Source organism: Macrotis lagotis, chromosome 2 (assembly GCF_037893015.1).
Source record: "Macrotis lagotis isolate mMagLag1 chromosome 2, bilby.v1.9.chrom.fasta, whole genome shotgun sequence".
NCBI classification, from domain to species: Eukaryota; Metazoa; Chordata; class Mammalia; order Peramelemorphia; family Peramelidae; genus Macrotis; species Macrotis lagotis.
The window spans coordinates 29602878-29627642 of NC_133659.1; the positions used below are offsets into that span (position 1 = coordinate 29602878).

General features: G+C 39.2%; 1 protein-coding gene across 1 annotated transcript in view; it reads left to right on the forward strand.

Moving 5' to 3' along the window:
- LOC141512493 (spermatogenesis-associated protein 6-like) overlaps positions 1-24765 on the forward strand; it is a 123286-nt gene that overhangs the window by 59125 nt on the left and 39396 nt on the right. The window contains exons 8-9 of the mRNA XM_074221490.1: positions 6110-6182; positions 20583-20623. Of these exons, the coding sequence (XP_074077591.1) occupies positions 6110-6182; positions 20583-20623 (114 nt within the window). The remainder of the gene's footprint in view (positions 1-6109; positions 6183-20582; positions 20624-24765) is intronic.

Below are 24765 nucleotides of genomic sequence, written 5' to 3' on the forward strand. Positions count from 1 at the left end.
ATCTGGCAGGAGAAGATACCAGACAAAAGGTCTTTTCTCAAACTAAACTGCCTAGCATTCCAATATTACTACAGAGAGTGCAGTGGACCACAATGGGCTGGGCACAGTGTTATGCCAGATATACGGCTTGCCAAAAAGCTTATTTTTATGAAGAACTCACACAGAGTAAGTGCCCAAAGGGGGATCAGAAGAAGCGATACCGGGACATCCTTTAGAACTGATTGTACAGCACAGGACTGCCCAGCATAGCCTGACCTCCTCATCAGAGAGTGTGCTGCAGAACTGAAGCAGCTCAAAAGAAATGTGACTTACATAAAATCAGAGTAAGCACCCCAGGTGTTCACATGGACTATTTGTGCCCATCCTGTGGCAGAGCATTCTGAGCTCATATTGGTTTGATCAGCCACAGTTGGAGACACTAATTTGTCTCAAGCATAATGATGTCATTTTGCTGTTCTTCAAAAATGAAGGACAAGAATCAGGGAAGCCTAATAGCCTTGACCTTTGACTCTATTGATTATTTTCTTCTCTTTGATACTTTGCTTTTTCTGGATTTCTTTAACACCACTCCCTCCTGATTTACCTTTTACATGTCTGATTGTTCAACCTCCTTCAAAAGTGAGTGGCCCCCTGGGCCTTTATCTTATCCTCTATACTATTTCACTTTGGAACTTCATTAGTTCCTACAGATTTAATTATCATCCCTACGCTGAAGATTCTCAGATCTGTTTATCCAGCCTTACCTTCTCTCCTGACCTCCAATCTCACATCTCCGACTGCCTATTGGACTTCTCAGATTGGGTATCCTCTAGATATCTTAAACTCAGCATGTCCAAAGTGAAACTCATTGTTTTCCCCAAACTCACCCCTTTTTGAAACTTACCTATTCCTTTCAAGAACACTGTTATTTTTCCAGTCACTCAGTCCAAAGCCTAGGGGTTCTCTCTCTCCCCAAGACCTATTTTGACATCTCATTATCTCTCATGCATGTCTGCTGCTTTTCTCTGGCATTACCACTACCCAACTGCAGGCCCTCAACACCTCATACTTGGATCATTGCAAGTGCCTGCTAGGGACTTCCTGCCCTGCTCCAAATCCCTCTATCTTAAACTCTCCTCCACCCAGCCATCAAACTGATTTTCTTTAAGTGCAAGTCTGGCCAGGTCCCCCTCCCAATTCAGTCAACTCCAACCGCTTCATTTCACTGTTAGATTCAGTACCAAAAATCTTCTGTTTTAAAAATCCCTTCATAACCTAGTTTCCCTACCTTTCCAGTTTTCTTGCACAGTATTTCTGCTTGTTGCCCCCTAGTATTCTGAGATCCAGTGCTACCACCTTTTCTTCAAACAAGCCTCTTCTGATTCTGGGCATTTTTCACTGACTACTCCCTTATTTGTAATTCTCTTTGCCCATCTTGGCTTCAAGCCTGAGCTAAAGTTGTGTATTCTCATTCCACCTTAATCTTAGGACTTTCCCCTGGAGATTATCTTCATTTTAATTTTTGGAAGGATGGGAGTAAGGAAGTAAGAATGGATGGAAGGCTAGATGGAAGACTAGAAGGAAAGATGGAAGTAAGAATGGAAGGATGGATGGATAGATGGATGGATGATGATTGTTTTATCTAGTTGTTTGCATGTTTTCTCCCCTATTATGGTATGAGGTCCTTGAGACCAGGACATGTGTCCTTGAAGGACACATGTCCTTCATTGTATTTCCAGCACTCAGCATATGTAGGAGGTGCTTAATGAATCCTTTTTGGTAGAAGTAGGCCTTGAACCTCTGGGTCTTCTGACTTTAAACCCAAGGCTTGTTCTATCTCATGGTTGAAACATAAACTTTAGCATATTCAGGAAAGAAGAGAATCTGACCAGCCTCATGATTTTCTAAACTCAAATTTAAGTCCTTTTCAGATGAAAAAAGAATTCATTTAAATGATCCTTAGGGCAGCCCCAGCCCTTGACATTGTTAAGGAGCAGCAGTGTTTTTCCTGATGAAGTTGAAAGGTGCTTGCCTTCTTGGGGATTGATGAAGCATTGGATGGCAATTAGCCATTTACAACTCATCTTTTCCTGATCTTCATGTAGGCAGGTCAGTCTTCACCGGGTCCTGGTGCTATCAAAACCCAGAAGTCCTTTCCTGATACCATCTTGCTCTATATCTTTTGACTAGCTATGGCATAGCTAATTCCAGTAGCTTCTTGCATCCCTTTTAGTCTCAATTGCTTATCCTCCCTTTACCTAGTCCTGATCTGTACAAGGGCAGTTAAAGCATAATCTTCCCCATTTGAAATGCTAATTATTGATTTGGGCCTCCTCTGATTGCCCTGGCCCCATCTCTGTAAAATTTATATGGTGGTATTTGGCTGCCTCCCTGACTGGCAGACACTGTTAAAATGTCTTTAACTTTAATGACTGTCCACAGTTGGGTATTTTGTGTGTGGCATTAAATTGCAAATCAAGATCACACTCGAATCTAACTTTTAATTGGAAGGAATAGAAGCACATTTAATTAAAATGTCTGAGTGGGAGAAGAAGATAATCAGAATTATTTTTGGTTAAATGTTAGCCACCTAAATATTGTTCAGGGAAATAGGGCTTTTAAAGTGTTTTTGCTTTAATATTCTCCAATTTTTCACTGTGCTACTTGACATGGAATTTTAATATAGCTCAATACAGGCAGTTTTAAAAATTACTTTTGCCCAATCCATTTTTCTCTCTAGCTCACTTGGACAATAATATAATCACACTGTAGTCATGTAACAAATATTCATCTAAAAATCTCACCTGATATAGCAGTTCACAGTCGACTTTAGATATATTATTACATTTGAACCTTTAATAGTCCTAGAAAGGAATTCTTTTATGTTGAATATGGAGGGCTTTCCTATACATCTTTATTATAATTGTAATAACTCAAGTTTCCCTAGTGCCATAAGGCAAACTGAAGGTGTTCCTGATGGTCACTCAATGAGGGAGATATAGTGTTGAGGATGATGAGAACCGACATTCATCACTTTAAAGTTTACAAAGTACTTTAAATACACTCTCTGTAAATGAGAAACTTAAGCTGGGTGACAGCTTGGATACTCTCATCTCCTTGGAGTCTCACATTAATCCTGTGGGTGAGTCTGATGAACATTGTGAGTTCCACTTTAGCGACGAGAAAACCGGGGGCAGATGCACAGTGGAAGTAAAACCCTAAGTCCTACGCTGCCCACTCCCATGACACAGGGGAGGAAAGGAAGGCTGGAGAAGATAGTATCTGACCCAGCTAAATGCAGTTAAGTTACAGTGACTCAGCTCTTGATTTTAAGACCATCATCATATTTTTTAACTAATCACCCTCTTTATCATGAGAGTTTCACTTCCTCCATTAAAGTTTGGTTGAATATTGTCTCATTCCTATTGTTCAACCTATTTAAGTTAATAGAATCTTAGATCCAGAGCTAGAAAATTCCTCAGAGACTACAGGGAAAAAAACTCAAGTTAACAAAGTTAGTGACTCTCCTAGGATCTCACAGGCAGTCAAGGTGGGGTTCAAAATCAAACATTGACCCCATAATCAGTGTTCTTTAGGCCACTTCAGAGCCTTCTAGTGAGAAGGATTTTGCCTTCAACTTCCAAGCAGTATGTTTTAGGGGGAAGGGTATTGGATCTGGGGTCAGGAGACCTGGGCTGGCATCCTGTGTCCAGTACCTTCTAGCTTTGTTATAAGCATGGATGTGTCTCTGATCTGTAAAATGGGGCTATACTTCTTGAACTCCCTATAGCCCTGGTGGCTGTGAAGAATGGGCACTGATCACCTTTTTACTTAAGACTCTGGGCTTGGGAATAAAGGGTGGGAAGTACCCTGTGGGAAGAAATAGCATACAATTCCTTAGCTTTTCATGAAATTCCCATTACCCCAAACTTGCCAGTTCTCTTAATTTTGTGCATGGATTTTCATTGCTTTTCAGTCTTCCACCTCTGATTCTTTTTAGCAAGTAGTTTATCACCACAATCAGCTTGGATTTTAATTGCCAGGCCTTATTTTCTTTAAACAACAAAACAAGCAAAGAGAATCAGAGAAATGTACTCTCAGGAGCAGGGGTCAACTTTGAACAGGGGACATGTGTGGAACTGTATCTACTGTAGTCCCAATAGTCTTGGCAGGGCATTCTGCTGATGGGGACTAGTCTGGAAGATACTAGTGCACTGGCCCTCCAAGAATAACTATGATTTGGTACATTACCACCAGAATTCATTCCAAAATCTCTTTCCTGTCCTCTTCTGGAGAGCAATCTTATATAACGAGTAACAGTTTTGAGGAAAAACTCAGCAAAACAAATCAGTACTGGAAAAAGTCCAGAAATATTTGCAGTATTCAGTACCCATGGAGGAGTCAGGTGGGAATGTCTTCTCCACCAGTTCTTTGGGACCAGGCTTTTCTTTCCCTTTTGATAATTTTGTGTTGGTTCTTTCCATCTCCATTAATATTGTCATTATGCATAATTAATTACTTCACTCTGCATCAGATCTTATAAATCTTTCCATGCTTCTCTATATTCACTATAATAATCATTTCTTTTAGCACAGTAATATTCTTTTACGTTCATGTATCTTAATTTGTGCGGTCCTTCCCTAATTAATTTTTGTTGCTGTTGTTATTGAGCTGTTTCAGTCATGTCCAACTCTTCATGACCCCATTTGGGGTTTTCTTGGCAGAGAAACTTGATTGGTTTACCATTTTCTTTCTCAAGTTCATTTTACAGATGAAGAAACTGAGGCAAACAGGGTGAAGTGACTTGTCCAGGATCACATAGCTAGTTTGTGTCTAAGGCCAGATTTGAACTCAGGAAGATGAGGCTTCCTGCCTTCAGGCACTACCCTCTATCCATGATGCCATCTAGCCATAGTTGGCTACCACCAGAAGTGCTACCATAAATATTTTGGTATATGTGAGGAATATCTATCTATCTATCTATCCATCTATCCATCTATCTATTGTCTATCATCTATCTATATCTATTCTATCTATCATCTATATCATCTATCTAATTTATCTCTCCTTCCTTTTCTTTCTTTCTTTCTTTCTTTCTTTCTTTCTTTCTTTCTTTCTTTCGTTCTTTCGTTCTTTCGTTCTTTCTTTCATTCTTTCTTTCTTTCTGCCTATCTATCTATACATACAACTATACACACACACAAAGAGAGATATATAAAACATATATGTATGTATGCTTTCTTCTTATCAATGACCTCCTTGGAATATACGCCTAGAAATATAATCTCTGGGTCAAAAGATAGGGAGATTTTTGTCATTTTGTTTGTGTAATTCCAAATTACTTTTCAAAATGTTTGTTATTGATTTACCTCTCCACCAACAATGCTACTAGTATGCTCTTTCAGAAATCCCCTAACATCAACTGTTCCTATCCTTTGTTATCTTTGCCAATTTCTTGAGTTTGAGGTGAAACTTGAGTATTTTCTTTTGCATTTCTCTTATTATGAGTGACATTCTTTTATATGGTTGTTAATAGTCAACCTTTGACTATTTATCTATTGGAGAATGACTTTAATATCTTTTGTGAGTGTATATATGTGCATATAAAGTAGTTGGCTATATATTTTAGATATTAACCCTTATATAATAAATTTGATAAAAAGATGTTTAGCTATTTAACTGCTTCCCTTCTTATCATAGCTGCATTATTTTGTTTTTGTAGAATCTTTTAAGTTTTATGTAATCATTGTTATATATTTTCTTTTGTAATTGTGTATATACTTTGTTTTGTACAAAATCCATCCTTTCATACCTGTGGCAGTCACATGATTCACTTCTCTTTAAATATTTTTAGCATTATCTTTAATAGTAAGATCACATATCCATTTCTGTTTATTGTGGAGTATAATCTCTGCTGTTTCTGCCAGATGGCTTCCCAGTGTTTTTCTTCTCCACCATTCAGGACCTTTTTGTTATTAAATTCATGTTTTCTGCTATTCTGCATGCTGGCTTTATTGAGCTCTGTCCATGCTCCTGATGTGACTGTCTTTGATCAGTGCCTGAAGGCTTCGGTGACTGCTGTTCCATTGTCTCTTATGTGGTTCTAACATCTGAATTCTGCTTCCTCTAGGCTGACCCTCCAAGTCCCAAACCTGATGCTCTTCTTGGACCTGATGAGAGAGAAACTTCAAGAGAAGGATGGTGTAAGTTGTATAATGATGATCATGAACACGTGTGCTTGATCTTTCTGTTGCCAGGGGATGGGGAGAGGAAGTGTTGTGTTTATCCAGGTCAGACCAACAAGAATCTATCAGGTGCCTACTTTATAGAAGGCAGGTTTCAAACCTTCATATAAAGTTCAGCACTAACCATGACATCACACTGTATCTCTAGGAAGAGTAGGGCCTTCCTGTGGCTACCTGCTTCCTTCCCTTTCTATTCCCTGGCCTTGGAGAGATAGTGTTTCTGTGTAACAGAAACACAGGGCAGTATTTCCAGTGCATTCTCCCTGTGGACCATCCTAGTAGAGTACCAAAGAGCTGGCATTGACGTCCAGTGAGTATCTTCTCAAGCACCCTCTCACTGGATATGATAGTAATATCTGCCACTACCCCTTAGCTTAGAAAGTTCTCTCCTCCTCACCAACTGGTTCATGTTTGAATATCCTTGTTGAATAAGCCTTCAGAGGTGGAAGGGAGATTTAAAGCAACTCCCTCATTTTATGAATAGTGAAAACAAATCACAGAGATCTGGTCCTTTCACATGAGAAGTCAGCAGAAGAGCCAGAACTAAATACTGCTAGCTGGCCTTGATCAGACATTCCATCTTAAGGTAACTGACACTGCGGTTGTCCCACCCCATCAATGATGCTGTCTTAGGGACTTTGATCAAAGAATTTCATTTCTGGGGGTTAGGGTTAGGGTTAGGGTTAGATGACAGTGGATAAAGCACCAGCCCTGGAGTCAAACCTGGATTCAAATCCGGTCTCTTGATAATTACCTAGCTGTGTGGCCTTAGGCAAGCCACTTAACCTCATTTGCCTTGCAAAAACCTTAAAAAAAAAGAATTTCATTTCTCCCACCCATTACTACAGTTGGCCCCAGAACAATAGGAGAAATTCACTGTGTTAAGCCTTTCCTGTTGGGTGGGACCCACCAGAGCTTAGGATCCATTACCATGTGCTAAGGAGTAAGGTTCACACATGTGTCCTACAACATTGAAGGAGGCTGCAGAATTAATGGAGGGCGAAATATTTTTGATGAATGTCATTGGAAAGCCAACCTTTGGAATGGCAGCTCTTGTCTTCAATGAACTCATTGGGGATTTTACATCTCATTGGTTCTCCTAGCCAAGTGGAAGCATGGGAAAGTCCTTGGAAAGCTCTGAATTGAGTCTCAGACACAAATTGTGCCTGCTTCCTTAGGAACAGCCCAGCTTTGTTCAGAGAGGCTCATTACCCTATTCTGGATCAGAGAGAAATACAAGTACCAAATGGCTCACAGTCTGTTCCACATCTACTGCAGTGGAAGAAAAATAACTAAGGGTGACAATAGAACGTTTAGCCCATTAGTCAACAATAGCTGAGGCTTTGTCCAGTGATCAGTGAATAGCTATACTCCTGGAGGAACTGGCCCGTTACTCTAGTCTTGACATTCACACTATCAGCAAAGGCAGAAGACAGAAGGGAGTTGCAGGCTAAGAGAAAGATAGTTTTTATTTTTGAAAAAAATGTGAAAAAATGTGTTGATGTATTTGATTTTGCTTTGTGTCCAGAGCAATAGGAAGCATAATTTCATAGGATACTTGGCTAGCCTGGACTGCAATGCTTTTGGTGTTGAAAGGCCTTCTTGACCCAGGCCTCTTGGACCTTTCCTATGATACCTCCCCTTTGCCCCCAGCTCCCCCTCTAACACATCCTCTTTAATCCAGGCTTTGATCACTGGCTTCCTGGCTGTTTATCCAACAAGAGACTCTATCTTTCAACTCTGACATTTTCCCTTATTGCTCCTGTGTCTGGAATGTTCTCTGGAATGTTCTCAGCCTCCTGCCTTTCTTGCTTCCTCCAGATAAAACCTTTCTGAATCCCTCAATGGCAGTGCTTTCTGCATTTTATCCCATCTGTAGCTTGTTTGTACATAGATGTTGGTGAGCTTCTTGAGGGCAGGACTGACATTTACCACCTTCTTGTTTCTTCAGAACTTACCACACTATCTGGAACATAGAGGTACTTAATAAATGCTTATGGATTGACAGCTCTACTCCAGTAATGGTGAGAGTATTTGAAAAGGGTGCAAAGTTCATAAAAACAGTATTATGGCTTTTGTGCATGGGACTTATGGTGAGAGTATTTGAGAAGGGTGCAAAATTCATAAAAACAGTATTGTGGCTTTTGTGCATGGGACTTCTGAAAGAAAGGAGCCATTCTCTCTACCAAGGAAACCAAAACCAAGTTTGACTCCAGTTCCTCTTTGGTGAAGCTGGACCTTGGTAGGCATCAAAATATCAACCTGATCTGATTGAGTGCCATTCTGTGCCTGAGGATAAAGATAGAAAGGAAACTGACAGAATCAAAGGCATGGTTTTCTCCAGAATAATCTCCAGTAAAGGACCTGGAGCTCATGGCACATGAGGATGGTGTCAAGGAACTAGACCTCTTTAACCTGTAGAAGAAGAATCAATAGTGGAGGAGCATGAGAGTTTGAGTGGCTGACTCTGTTGGATCCAAGAGAGCAGAAACCGGAATAATGGGGTCAGATAGCAAAAAAGTCAGGATAGTTGTCCCAAAGTGGAATACTCTTCCTCAAGAGGTGATGAGTTACTCCAACTTGGGGTCTTTAGGCAGAGCCTGGGCATCTGCTGGTTGGGAGGGATATAGTGGAGGAAAAATTGATGAGCCTGGTCAACTGACTGTGGCAGGGAAGGATCCTCAGGGGCTGGCTATATTGCAAAAAGAATTTCCTGAGAAATCTGATCAGTTTGTATTTCAGTATTCATGACTTGCAAAATACAACACTAGGAAATTGACATTTAAGGACCAATCTGCAGAGGATGAAGAGATGTAGAGACACCATCAAGTACTCAGTGAAGTCGTCCAAATCAAATGAACACATTTCCATATTCAGTGATAAGGTGGTAATAGGTAAGGAAGTAACAAATGGAAAATGAGAGACTAAAGTTCTTTTAATAAAGCCACAATACTGCCTGTGTTTTTATGAACTTTGCACCCTTTTCAAACTTTGAAAAAAAAATTTGGAGAGTAGGTAAACATGACACCGAATAATATCCCCAAAATGAAAATTGGGGGATTTGGGGAGCCAAGATGGAGGAATAAGAATTTGATCACTGTATCTCTTCCATATTCAGCTTCAAACAACCATAAAATAACATCCACTAATAAAGTCTAGAACAGTAGTACCAGCAAAATAAAAGGGGTGAAACAGTTTTTTAGCCCGAACAGCAGGAAAAGTTTGTCTCACTCAAGTAAAAGGAGTATATAATTCAGGAGAGGAAATTTCCCTGCAAGCCAACAGCAAACCCCACCTCAGCAAACAAATGGGAGATCATGAGCCCCAATCTAGTGAAGCAGGCAAATGCCAAGACCCCCATGTGCCTCAGCATAGTCAGGGAAATGGGCAGACTCGGGCGGCTAGGTGGAGCAGTGAATAGAGCACCGGCTTTGGAGTCAGGAGTACCTTGGTTCAAATCTGACCTCAGACACTTAATAATTACCTAGCCATGTGGCCTTGGGCAAGCCACTTAACCCCCATTGCCTTGAAAAATCTAAAAAAAAAAAGAAATGGACAGACTCCATCTTTAAGAACCACATGCTTCAGCGTAACCCTAGGCAAACAGGCAGCCTTCAGGTCCAGATTGCCAAGTGCTTCAGCATAACCCCAGGAAATTTAAAACACCCCTAGTAATAACACATGCCAGATACCAGCACTAGGAAACTGGGTTGGCACCAGGTAATATGCCAGCCCCTATGCCTCCAGCAGTGCCAGTCATCCCTTACCCCATCCCACCCCCCTTAACATTGCAACTAGATACAAGGGTTCCCTATGGGCTTCAGAGCAGCATTATTTCAGTACCAGATAAACAGCCAGGGCCTGCAGTCCCTGGTAAAAGAGGACTAAGACAATGCCCCTTCCATCTCATGAGCAGAGCTCAAATTTAACAGAAAGGGGAAAAAAAGACAAAAAAATATGAACAAAAAGCAACCAAAAAAAGAATTTTACCATAGAAAGTTATTATAGTAATAGGGAAGATCAAGACAAAAATTCACAAAACAACAATGTTTGGAGATAACATTTATTGTAGGCAAAGCCCCAAACAAAAGCAGGAAGTGATCTCAAGCCCAGAAAGAGCATGAGGAAGAGCTCAAAAAGGAGCTTAAAATGCCAATAAGAAGTAGGGGAAAAATTGGGGAAAAAACAGAGTGATGCAAGAGAATTATGACAAGAATTATGACAAAAGAATCAACAGTTTGGAAAAAGAATGCAATTGCTTAAAAAGTTGAATTGGCCAAATGGAAAAAGGAGATATAAAAATCGACTGGAAAAAAGAAACTATAAAATTCACAAATTGGCCAAATGGAATAAAAAGGCTAATTGAGGAAAACAACTCTTTAGAAGTCAGAATTAGGCAAGTGGAAGCTAATAGCTCTGAGACATCAAGAATCAATCAAAAAATTCAAAAGATTAAAAAAATAGAAGAAAAGGTAAAATATCTAATCAGAGAATCAACTGACATGGAAAATAGATCTAGGCAAGACAATGTCAGAATCATTGGACTACCTGAAAGCCATAATCAAAAGGAGGACCTAGACAGCATCTTTCAAGAAATTATCAAAGAAAACTACTTTTCTCTATCTTAGAACCAGAGAGCAAAATAAACATTGAAAGAATCTACTCATCATCTCAGAAAAAAAGAGATTCCAAAATAAAAACTCCCAACATTATAGTCAAATTTAAGAATCAGGTCAAGAAATAAATAGCAGCTACAACATTAAGGGATTAGAGGTGATCAAATAGGATATTTTGGAAGTAAAGGGAGCAGGGAAAAATGATCATTCAATGAAATTGAAAAATTTCAGGCTTGTATAAAGTAAAGACCAGAATCAAACAAAAAATTTGATATCCATATCAAGACTCAAAAGAAGTCTTAAAAAAGGGGAAAAGGGGAAAAGGGAAAAGAAAACATAAGGGACCCAATGGAGTTAAAATATTTATATCCCTTCAAAGGTGTTACTTGTAATTTTTAAAAAAAATTGATTGGTTTGATTCTTGCCCTTTGTTATTGAAGAAGACCAACATGAAACAAATTACAGTATGTCCAACTGTGACTGATTAGACCAATATGAGTTCGGAATGCTCTACCACAGGTTGGGCACAAATACTCCATGTGAATACCTGGGGTGGGTACTCTAAACTTATCTATGTCACATTTCCTTTGAGCTGCTTCAATTCTTCCTTCCTCATAGAGCACAGCCCCCTCACTGATGAGGACAGGGCACACCATGCTGGGTGATCTGGACCAGTGTCTTCCAGGATGAACAGTCAATTCTAAAGTTCTTCAGTGAGACCTTCAAGGTGTCTTGGTATCACTTCTTCTGACCCCCTTGTGAGCCCTTACCCTGTGTGAGTTCTCCATAAAATAGTTTTTTTTGGCAAATGTACATCTGGCATTTTAACAATGTGTCCAGTCCATTGTAGCTGCACACTCTGTAGTAATATTGGAATGCTAGGCACTTTAGCTCAAGAAAGACCTCAGTGTCTGGTATCTTCTCCTGCCAGGAGATCTTCAGAATCTTCCTAAGACAATGAAATACTATCAACAAGTTCTCCAGTCATCCTGATTCATATCTGGTCACAGGACCCAGATGGCTCCAGAGGAGAAAGTGAGACTGGTGACTTAGCATAGCATCCCTTCACTCAAATCCAATTCATATACTTGTCATGGCAGCACCTCCCTGATGCCATGGTCTTCTTTGAGAGTGAAGAACAAACATCATCATCATCATCATACACCAAGTGGTTTAGCATCCTGATTTTTTAAAGGAGAAGCTGATTGAATTACAGGAAAAAATAGACAGAAAAATTATATTAGTGGGGGACCTCAACTGTCTTCTCTCAGAACTTGATAAATCCAACCAAAAAAGAAACCAAGGAGGTGAATAGAATATTAGAAAAGTTAGATATGACAGACCTTTGGAGAAAACTAAATGGAAATAGAAAGGAATAAACTAGCAGCACATGGCACCTACATAAACATTGACCATCTATTAGGGCATAAAAATATCAAAATCAAATTAGAAAGCCAGAAATATTAAATGTATTCTTTTAGGATCATGATGCAATAAAAATTACTTTCAATAAAGATCAGTGAAAAGATGGATTAAAAATTAATTGCAGAATAAGTGGGTCAAAGAACAAATCATAGAAACAATAAAAAATTTCATTAAAAATGAGACATTCCAAAATTTATGGGATGCAGTCAAAGCAGCACTTAATGGAAAACTTATTTCTCTAAATTCTTACATCAGCAAAAGAGAGAAAGAACAGATTAATGAATTGGATATACAGCAACCACAACTAGAAAAATAACAAATTAAAAATTCCCCAATTGAGAAGCAAATTAGAAAATCCTGAAAATTAAAGGTGAGATTAATAAAATTGAACAAAAAAACTGTTGAACTTAAATTAAACCAGGAATTGGTTTTATGGGGTGTAAAAACAATGTTAGAAAAGCCATTGATTAATTTTAGTTAAAAAAAAAAGAAAACCAGTTAACTAGTATCAAAAATGAGAAGGGTGAAATCACCAATGAAAAAGAAATTAAAACAATCATTAGGAAATATTTTGCCTATTTTTATTTCAATAAATCTGATAATATGAGCACAATTAATGAATATTTATAAAGATTTAAATTGCTTAGATGAACAGTTCAGGAAATAACATACCTAAATAACCCCATCCTAAAAAAAGAAATTGAACATGCCATTAATTCCCTTAAAAAAAATCTCCAGGGCCAGATTATTTCACATGAGAATACTATCAGACATTTAAAGAACAATTAATTCCAATACTATATATAAACTGTTTGGAAAATATAGGCAAGCTGGAGGGATTTGCATGAACTGATGCTGAGTGAGATGAGCAGAACCAGAAAAACACTGTACACTCTATCAGCAACATGGGAGTGATGTTCAACCTTGATGGACTTGCTCGTTCCATCAGTGCAACACCCAGGGACAATTTTGCATTGTCTGCAATGGAGAATACCATCTGTATCCAGATAAAGAGTTGTGGAGTTTGAACAAAGTTCAAGGACTATTCCCTTTAATTTAGGGGAAAAAACCCCAGATATCTTATTGTCTGATCTTGTTATCTCTTATACTTTTTGTTTCTTCCTTAAGGATGTGATTTCTCTCTCATCACACTGAATTTGGATCAATGTACAACGTGGAAACAAAATAAAGACTGACAGATTGCTTTCTGTGGGGGGGGAGTAAAATTGGGAGAAAAATTGTAAAATTCAAATAAAACCTTTAAAAAGAAAAAAAAGAAAAAAAAAGAGAAAAATATAGGCAAAGGAGTTCTACCAAATTCCTTCTATGATACAAATATGGTGCTTATACCTAAAAGAAGGAAGAGCTAAAACAGAGAAAATTATAAATTAGTTTTCCTAAATCGATGGGAAAGTTTTGAACAAAATACTAGTGAGGTGATTACAGCAATATATCACAGATATTATCCATTATGGTCAGGTGAAATTTATACCAGGAATGCAGGGTTGGTTCAATATTAGAAAAAACATAATTGATCATATTAATAACAAAACCAACCCAGAACATATGATTATCTCAGTAGATGCTGAAAAAGCTTTTGACAAAATACAACACTGATTCCTGTTAAAAACATTAGAGAGCTGGGTGGCTAGGTGGCGCAGTGGATAAAGCACTGGCCCTGGAGTCAGGAGTACCTGGGTTCAAATCCAGTCTCAGACACTTAATACTTATCTAGCTGTGTGGCCACTTAATTCCATTTGCCTTGCAAAAACTAAAAAACAAACCAAAAAAAAAATAGGAATAAAGGGGAGCATTCCTTAAAACGATAAGCAGTATCTATCTAAAACATTATTTGTAACAGGAATAGGTTAGAAACTTTCCCAATAAGATCAGGTATAACAAGGATGCTCATTATTACCAGTATTATTCATTTTGATATTCTTTGATAATGAAGGACAAGAACCAGAAGCGAGAAGAAAAAGAAATCAAAGGAATTAGACTAGGTATTGAGGGGAAAAAACTATCACTCTTTGCAGATGATATGATGGTATACTTAGAGAACCCTAGAAAATCAATTTTAAAACTACTTGAAATAATTGACAACTTTAGCAGAGGTGTAGGATATAAGATAAACTCCCATAAATCCAGCATTTCTTTTATAATAATCAAAACCCAACAGTAAGAGCTAGGAAGAGAAAAGTCCATTTAGAACAAGTGTAAATAATTTAAAATTCTTGGGAAGTCTACCTGCCAGGACAAATCTAGGAATAAAAGAACTCAATTATAAAACACTTTTTCACACAGTCAGTCTCCCTAAACAATTGGAAAAATATCCATTACTCATGGGTAGACTGAATCAGTATAATAAAATGACAGTTCTATCTAAGTTAATTTTCTTATTCAGTATCATACCAATCAAACTACAGAAAGATTACAGAGCTAGAAAAAAATAACAAAATTCACCTAAAAGAACAAATCACCTCCTGCTGAACTTGCTAGGAATGGACCTTTCCATATTGAAAAGGCTCTTCTTCTACCCAAAGGAGCAGTTTGGTGGTGCAGTGAATAAATGTTGGTCTTGGAGTCAGAAAGACCTGAGTTCAAATCCAGACTCATATTTTCACTAGCAAGTGGACGAGTCACTTAACTTTGTTTGCCCCAGTTTCCTCATCTGTCAAATAAACTGGAAAAGGAAATGTCAAACCACTCCAGGAAATCCTGCCAAGGAAATCCTAAATGGAGTCATAAATAGTTGGATTATGACTGAACCTACTCAACAACAACACAGTTCTATCCCAGATACAGCTTGATCCATTATCTTGGAGATGCTGAGTTAGAGAGCATAGAACCTACTGAAACTTCATAGGATCACAGATGTTGATCCAGAAGGGATCTCCCTCTGCAGCCACTAAGTTCAGCCCCCTTTTATTTTACAGAGGAAGAAACAGAGAGAGGAGGAAACCAAGGTCCATAAATCATACTCCACCTTCTGATGTCACACAAGTAATAAGTGGCCCTTGAGACCAGTTGCCACTTGACCCCAGAGCCAATGCTCTGCCCTCTGGGTCCTGCTGTTTTTATATTCATTGATAATCATTAGTCATTAATAATGCCCATGATTTTTGTCACTTTTAAATTGACAAAGTACTGTCCTTAGAGGAAGAGTGTCCCATTTTCCTGGTGGAGAAGCCTTGAGGGAAATGAAGGGAGATCTGTGCTGGGTGCTAGGTCTAATGTTCTATTCCCTCAAGAGGCTTTTGTGCAGGGCAGGTGGGATTTCTTCTTGAGAGCCATCACCTTTTCTGTCCCCACTGATTTCAGGAGGAATCTTGCAGACCAAGTATTCAAATCCATTCCTTGGTGAGTGGTGCCCCCCCATCTTGGTCAGTCTGGAACAGGGCAAACAGGAAGTTCATGATCCTCAGAAGCTCCACATGGACCTGTCCCTTCCCGTGGTAAAACAATTCCTTCATCAGTCTTGATGGAAGCATATGCATCTTAGATAAAGGCAAGGGCCTGGATTTGGAGACAGGGAGACCTAAATTCAAATCCTGCCTCAGATACTCATTTTATTTACTTGTGACTCTGGGCAAGACACTTAACCTTCACCTGCCTGATTCTTCATCTGATTCTTCATCTATAAAATATAGATGATAGTATCATCTACTTTTCAGGGTCATTGTGAGGAAACACTGAAAACCTCAAAACAGTCTAAATGCTAGTGATTATTGTGAAGGCAGCTAACTTTTCCTCATGCCCTTACAACTGAGAGACCCTGGATAAATCATTTAAATGCTGCTTGCCTCAGTTTCCTCATCTGAATATGAAGATCATAATAGCATCTTCTCAAGGTTGTTGTGAGGGTAAAGAAAATGAGATGCTTATCAAGTATTTTGTGGACATTAAAGTGCTATAGAAATGCTAGTAAAAATAATAGTAGAGGAGCAGCTAGGTGGCTCAATGTATAAAGTACCGGCCCTGGAGTCAGGAGTACCTGGGTTCAAATCCAACCTAGACACTTAATAATTACCTAGCTGTGTGGCCTTGGGCAAGCCACTTAACCCCATTTGCCTTGCCAAAAATCTAAAAAAAAAAAATAACAGTAGAAGTAGTACTAGTGTTATTTTTTGACCATTTATATAATTACAATAATGTTTATATAACTTATGTTTGTATAATAATATATTCAAATCCATTATTTTTATAAATAACAATAATAGTTATTATTCTGGGTTTTATCTCTGCCATCCCTCTGGTTGAGGCATTTCCTTCCTCGGTCTTTATCATTTCCAAACTTTCCATCCGACTACTAGGCAGCCCTAGTTGTAAGGGCTAAGTGACAGTTTTCCTTGAGTATTTAGAAGTCCTTAAAAGAAAAGGAACAAAGTTAAATCTTGTTAGTAATAGTTTAAATGGTTCCAACTGAGGAGAGACTACCATCTGATAACTCAGAGATGATATTCCCAACAAATGTCCATAGTGAGGAAGGCCCAGCACTGCATCATTTAGAAATAAAGGTCCTTGTTAGGCCTTCAGATTTCTTGTCACTTCTTCCATTCTGTTCTCTCCTCCTTGTTTTTTCATCCCTTTATAGCTATAGAGTGAAAGGTTATGGGAATAATTGGGCTACCAGTAGCTCCATTTCTTCATTTTTATCACGTGTATTTTGGGCCATGCCACCAACCATTATCACTGCAGTGATTTGATGAGGTATTGTTAGCAGTATGGAGAGGAAAGATTGCTAAGATTGCTTTTGCCTACTCTAGTCTGTTTTTCTAAGGGCAGGTAAGTGATGCTGTGGATAGAGCATTGGACCTGGAGTCAGGAAGACTCATCTCCAACTGTGACCTCAAATACTAACTAGCTGCCTGATCTTGGGCAAGTCACTTTACCATGTTTGCCTTAGTTTCCTCATCTGTAAAATGAATTGGAGAAGGAAGTAAATGGCAAACCAATATCTTTGCCAAGAAAACCCCCAATGGGGGTCAAAAAGAATTGAACGTGACTAAAATGACTAAACAATAATTACAACAACGACAAACCCATCCTTCAAGCTAGAGTACCAGCCTTCTCTATGAAGCCTTAACTCTAGGTCCAATGATTAACTTTTTGATGTCTGAGAATCAATCTAATTCAGCTAGACAAAGCTCATCACCATCTGGTTTACCATCCAGAGGTGCTGCTCTGGAGGTTGCTCTCTGGCTTTTGGGGAGTCTGGGCAAGTGAAGGATACAGCATCTGATTGAGAATATCACCATCCACATATAGAACTGACTGGATACTATTAAGCAGTGGCCTTGGAGTCAGAAGTTTGGAGTTCGAATGTGACCTTGGACATTTGACACTTACTAGCTGTGTGACCTTGGGCAAGTCACTTAACCCTGATTGCCTCAGATCCAGGGCATTTCCAGTTGTCCTGACTCATATATGGCCACTGGACCCATATGGTTCTGGAGGAGAAAGTGAAGCTGGGGACTTAGCATAGCACCCCCCCCCCTTACTCAAATCCAATTCATGTGCTTGTCATGGCACCACCTCTCTGATGTCAGGGTCTCCTTCAAGGATGCTACCATTAAGAGAATTAGGACACACTCTGAGTATGGTTGTTGTGGTGGTCCTGCAGCCAGGAAGAGCTGACAGCACATAATTGGAATAACTTACATTAATATAGTTCTTTTAAAAAAGTCTACAAAATGCTTTCTTCAAAACAGCCCTGGAAGGTGAGATAAATGTTGTTAACCCAAGAATTCTACACTTCCAGCCAAAAGATGACCTCAAATGACCACATGGCTCCCATCTACCTACACTAGCAAAACCCTGAAGCCTACACAAAACTGAATAATGAGCAGGAAATACAATGAGGAAGCTTAGTGAATGACTTTTTTCTATTTTAGAACTGTACCAGTCAGATGCTCATAGGCAATGGCGAAAGGACTCCTCTAGCAAAGCCAGCACCAGAGAAGGGTAGACTCCCAGCACAACCAAAGATGGACAAAGGTTACACAAGACTTTGTATCTTAGGCAGCAAAAGAGGGCGGCTACCTTGGGAGAATTCTAATATAGGAATATTGAAAGACCTGGACCAGCAATGCTTACCAAGTGTCTCATTGCTCAGACCAGGACTGGTGTACCAGAGAGGGTCTTGAAGATCCAACACCTTGAGAATCACCACTAGAGTGAGCCAGTCCCCGGAGGTAAAGATCATACAAGAGCTCAGGGAACCTAGGATTTCCCCTGACCCAAGAAATTCAGTGAAAATGCAGCAGAAAGCCAAGCCAGGATCAGGAACTAAAATTGGATAGATGAGAAAATAAAATACTAATTAGTATTAAAAAATAGTGAAAAACCTAGAGAACCCAAAGAAGGTGAATGGATACTGCAAACAACATAATCCCTAGGATAATTGTTCTCAATGTGTGGTTTGCAGACCCCTGAAAGTTCCCAGGACCCTTTCAGGGAGATCAAAATGATTTTTGTAATAATAAGATATCATTTCTAAGCTAAGCACTGGTAGCACAAATATGAAAAATATTATAGTACTTACCCTCAAGGACAGAGGGTAAGATTATGGAAGGACAGGATAGATAGGATAGAGATGACCAAGGAAGGACATTTTCTTCTGGGGAAGTGGAAGGGGGTTTGAGGAAGAGGGGAAGACTAATTGTCTAACTGTATAGGCTATAAAGCTAAAGCATGATCTGGCATCTGTGGTTGGCTTTTATATATTTTGGCCCAATCAGTCTACTGAGGCCCTGGGGCAGAGCTCCAAAGGCAAGTTAATTGACTTCCCCTGGGCTGGGGGCACAAATTCTGAAGGTTTAGGGCTATAGACCCAAGTGTCTGATCCTGAGTGGAAAGAGCTGGTTTGGGTAGAGATTGACTGGACTAGACTTGAGACACACCAAAAGTGTGTCTGATTTTTCACACCAAAGAAGAGGGTTCTCCAGTTAGTGTCACAGCATTGGCCTGCTTACAACAGAAAATGGTCACAACTAAAGTTGGTGACTAACTTAGGGAGAACTCAAGAGTATTCCTCCTCTTGCACTGTTACATGAATAGGGCTTTGGATAGAATTCTCATAGATGCCTCATCCCCCAATTTCTCCTCTCCCCCCTCTGAATCTCAGAACTAGAAAAACTTTCAAAGGCCAACCTATATATCTTCTCTGCAGCGTTCCGCAGAACAGCCATCATAAAATGGCAGACTGTGAAGATTCATTTAACAACATCTAACAAACATGAATTAAGGGTGCATAGCTTGATACTGGATGCTGGGAGAGATACAAAGTTTAAAGATATAAAGCTACCTTCATAGAGTTTATGGCTGGGTAAAGGGAAAGACCCAAACAGAGATAATTATCATATATAATATCACTTGGTAAGTATTAGAAAATTACAAGGGTGGCTAGGTGGTGTAGTGGATAAAGCACCGGCCCTGGAGTCAGGAGTACCTGGGTTCAAATCCGATCTCAGACACTTAATAATTACCTAGCTGTGTGGCCTTGGGAAAGCCACTTAACCCCATTTGCCTTGCAAAAAAAGAACTAAAAATAAAAGAAAATTAAAGAAAAGTGTGTAGCGGTAGTCTGTGGCAGAAGCTATTAATAATTTTTCTGAAAGAGGGACTCAGAGAAGGCTTTGGAGGAGGTAGATGGTAATGGATAAGTAGAAATTGAGTAGTTTGAAGATGGGTGGGCAGGGCATTCCTGGTCTAGGGGGTAGTTTGGTATGAATTCCACCTCCCTCACTTTAAAGTGAGAAAAATAAAGAAAAATGACTTGCCCATGGTCCTCCAGCTAATAAAAGGGGTGAGTGACATATTTATTAAGAGACTACAAGGTACCAGCACTATACTAAGTACTCTGGATACAAATAAAGGCAGAACCTGTCCCAACCCTCAAGGAACTCCCAGTCTTTTGGGGGAAACAAGATGCAAATAGCTAAAGCCAATAAATTGGAGATAATGAACAGAGGGAAGATCCTAGAAAGAAGAGGGATCAGACAGGATTTTGGCTGAAGAAAGCCTGAGAGACCAGATGGCAGAGGGAAGAGGAGAGTGTTCCAGACACAGGGTCTCCAACCCACATCTTCTCAGGTCAAGTCTAGGGCTCTTTTCTGGTTATCAGATCATTTCCTCTTTAGGATGGGTTTGATCTCTGCACCATTTCATCATCCCGAGGAGTACAGAGCTCTTTGGAATTTTGAGTTAGAAGTAACTGAATGATATGATAATATACTGATAACAGCTGAAACCAAATTGCTGATCTTTATGTTATAAAATATTTTTATTTTAATTTTTTTGTAACATCCTTTTTCAGATCATTCTCATCTTGGCAGCTATCGAACCAAGGACTATAAGGTGTGTAGAAAAGGTCAGAGAAGATAGAATGAGAGTTGTGTCTATTCTGAGAGAAGGTGTGAATGTGTAGCCCTATTGTATAAATGTAAATAGAACCTAAGGATGGCCAACCATGGAATGCCGAGAGACTCCCAGTGAAACTGGAAACAGGGGCTCTCTTCAGTAATCCTGAGGTTCTGTGTGGGACTGGTAGCCAAGATGGTGGCTCAGCAGCAATGATTGCGGCTTGGTAGCTCTTGCGTAATTTCTTTTTGTTTCAGCTTTTTGTTCTGCCTCTGCTCAAATGAAAACTTCAATTGGGGAAAAGGAAACAGAGAAGAATAAGTTTTTCTGTATGACCCGCTCTGTGTCAGGCCCTGGCCAAGCCCTTTATTAACATGATTTCATTTGATCCTCATAATAACCCTGCATAGTAAGTGCTTTTATTATTCCCATTTTATAGTTAAGGAAACTGAGGCAAACTGGGTTTGAGTCATAGAGCTAGCAAATTTCAAAAGCTAAATTTGAACTCAGGTCTTTGGACCTCAGGCTTAGCCTGCCTTTTTCCAGCTATTCTGTTCATTCATTCATTCATTCATTCATTCATTCATTCATTCCAGAAGCATTTATTGATCACTTGATTCTACTTGTTCTCATTATTATTTAACCTTCTAGGATTGAGGTAAATACTGGCCTCAGTAGGTCAGAAACGTGCTGAAGAATCACACAGCCAGGATTAGTAATGAAAGACTTTCCCCGAAAAACTGACTTGAACTAGGCCCTGAAGGATTAGCAGGACTCAGAGAGACAGAGAGAAGGAAACAATGTACTCCTAAAAGCATAGGGTTGACAATGCACATGATGTATTCAGTGAGTAGCTTTTAGTGGAAGGTTTTGGCTGGGGGATTTCCTCCCTACATGAATACATGAGGAACTCTTTGTCTTTTCCAAATCATGCCCATTTTTTCAGTAGTACCTGGTTGTTTTAGAAACCTCAGCTCTTACATCTTCCTTCTGCAGTGTCTATATCTACCCTGTCACCAAGTCCCATCCCCCTTCTATATAATGCATCCCAGAATCAGGCTCTTCCTCCTCTTCCCATAGCCACATCCTCCTGCACTCCTCCTGCTAGACCTTAGTCTAGCATTCATTCATGGATTTGGAGAGTTAGAAGCAACCTCAGGTCATTCAGTTTCTGCTTGAAGGTCACCAAAGTATTATTAGGTATTCCACTCCATTTATGAGGAAGTTTTCCCTTAGAGAACCAAATTGTATATACTTATACTACTTCTCCATTGTTCTTAGTTCTTCTGGGACCAAGCAGACTAAGTCTGATGCTTGTTCCATATAGGAGTCCTTCAGTCTCTGAGGACAGTTTCCTTGTTCTTCCAGACTCTGCTCATTTGCCAGACTAAATATCTTTGTTGTTGTTGATTTTTAACATCTATTTTTGATATATTTTTATTTCGTTTAATATTTCCCAATTACATATAAAAATCTTTACCATTCACCTTTTTGGGGGGGGGGGCGGTTGCAAGGCAATGGGGTTAAGTGACTTGCCCAAGGTTACACAGCTAAATAAGTATTAAATTCTGAGATCAGATTTGAACTCAGGTCCTCCTGACTCTAGGGCTGGTGCTCTATCAACTGCACCACCTAGCTTTACTTTTAAATATCTTTGAGTTTTGAACTCTTTCCCTTGCTCCCACTCTCCTACATACCTTAAGAAGGCAAGATTATATCAATTATACATGTGAAATCATGCAAAATACTTCCATATTAGCCATATTTATATATTTTTTCAAATCTTAGCATTTTATTTTTTGATTTCTAAACTTTTCTTTTTTCCCTTCTAATAAATATTTTATTTATATTTCCAATGACATATAATGGTAGTTTTTACCAATTTTTTTTGCAAGACTTGGAATTTTTCAATTTTTCTCCCTCCCTCCCTCCTTTCCCTCCCTCCTGCCCCTGATAGAAAGCAATCTGATAAAGGCTTTACATTTGTAACCATGTTAAACATAGATTGGAATTGAATGTGTTGTGGGAAAAGAATCAGATCCAAATGGAAGGAAGAAAACATTAGAGAGAAGAAAATTGCATAATATATAATAGATAAGACAAGTTTTAAAAACTGAAGATAATAAACTTTGGTTTTCATTCCTTCTCTGTATATGGATGGTATTTTTCCATCACAAGTCATTGTGCTGAAATGAAGAAGTCCATCACTCCATATTGTTATTAGTGTGTATAATCTTCTGGTTCTGCTCATTTTACTCAGCATCAATTCATGCAAGTCTTCCCAGGCTTTTCTGAAATCCTGTCCCTCATGATTTCTTATAGAACAATAGTGTTCCATTCCATATGTGGATATACATATAAAGTATAGAAGTAAAAAGAATACGCTTTAATCTTTACTCAGGTCATTGTTTCCTTCTCTGGCAATGATAGTATTTTTCATCCAAAGTCCTTTGATATTGTCTTGACTCATTGCATTATTGAGAATATCTAGGCATTCACAGTTGATCACCATACAATGTTGCTGTTACTGTGTACAGGGTTTTCTTGGTTCTGCTCATTTTATTCTGTATCAGTTCATATCTTTGCAGTTTTTTCTGAAAGCATCTTTGTCATTTTTTATAGCATGATATTATGCTATCACAGTCATATGCCACAACTTGTTCAGCCCCAACCAATGAGCATCCCCTCAACTTTCAGTTCTTTGCCACCACAAAAAGAGCAACTGTATAGCTGTTTGTTCAAATAGGTCCTTTCCCCTTTTCTTTGATTTCTTTGGAATACAGTTCTAGTAGTCCTGCCAAACCAAATGTTTTGAATGCTTTCAGTTGATCTGACCTTGGAAAGTATAGCAGAAAATTTCAGAAAAGGGTACCCTCAAAAGTCTATGGGAGGGGCGGCTAGGTGGCATAGTGGATAAAGCACTGGCCTTGGAGTCAGGAGTACCTGGGTTCAAATCTGGTCTTAGACACTTAATAATTACCTAGCTGTGTGGCCTTGGGCAAGCCACTTAACCCCATTTGCCTTGCAAAGACATAAAAAAAGTCTATGGGAGACACATAGTTTGTTTCAAGGCTTTTCCCCATTAGGGCTTGTCAGTGTTTCAACTAAAATGTGGTCCTAGAATACTATGAATGGATTCATTTCAATATGCATTTAATAGAGCTTATATTCAAGTGCTTCTGCTAAACACTGGGAATGCAAAAACAACAAGAGCAGTCTTTGCCTTCAAGAAGTTTGTATTCTGCCTGAGTAGGAGGGAGGGAATGTGAGATTTAAACCCAGTTTGTTGAGGGAGAGTCTATCGAGGTGGATCAGAAAGACCTTCCATCTGAGATGCAGTCAGATGGCACTTGGAAAGAAGGTAGAGATTCTGGGATGTGGGAGTAAGGAAGAAATGCCTTCCACCTATGAGGAAAAACCAGTGCCAAGGCACCAACATAGAAGATGGAATGAATGCCAGTCTCAAGGAATGGCAGACAGCTCAGAGGAGCCAGAATGCAGTATTGATGGAAAATGATACAGAGTAAGTCTAGTAGAGGGTATTTAAATGTGTGGAAGCTTTCCGAGGCCAAGCTGAATATATTGTCTGTATTTTCTTCTGGAAGCCACAGGGAACCCTTTACAGTTTGGAAACAGGATCATGATATGGTCAGACCTGTATTTTACTGGATGTACATTGTACTTAAAATGAAATCAGAGCACAGAACAACGGGATGAACATTTCCCTCATCTTAGACACTAGACTTCCATTCATGTAGTCACATCATGTCCTATTCTCACACTTTTCTGTGGTCTTGAGGTGACCCTGAGTTCCCAAGATAAAACCATCTGCTCCAGAAGGGGACAGGCTCTGAGCTGAAGAGACCCTCAGAGATGATCTACCCCAACCCACTCATCTTACAAAAGAGTAAGCTAAGCCCCAGAGAGGGGTAGTGATAAGGAAGGCAAATGCCAATGAGCAAGACTTGTGCAAACTAGGGTGGTTCTAAGAGGAAGATCAACAAATGCAAAGGGGATGCTCTTGGACTCTACTGTCTTGCCAGATTTCCAGCTAGCAAATCACTGGGTACATAATACAGGTGTGATGTAAGTACAAGCTATCATTCTACTTTTGAGGATAATGTGTTGAATCATTGACT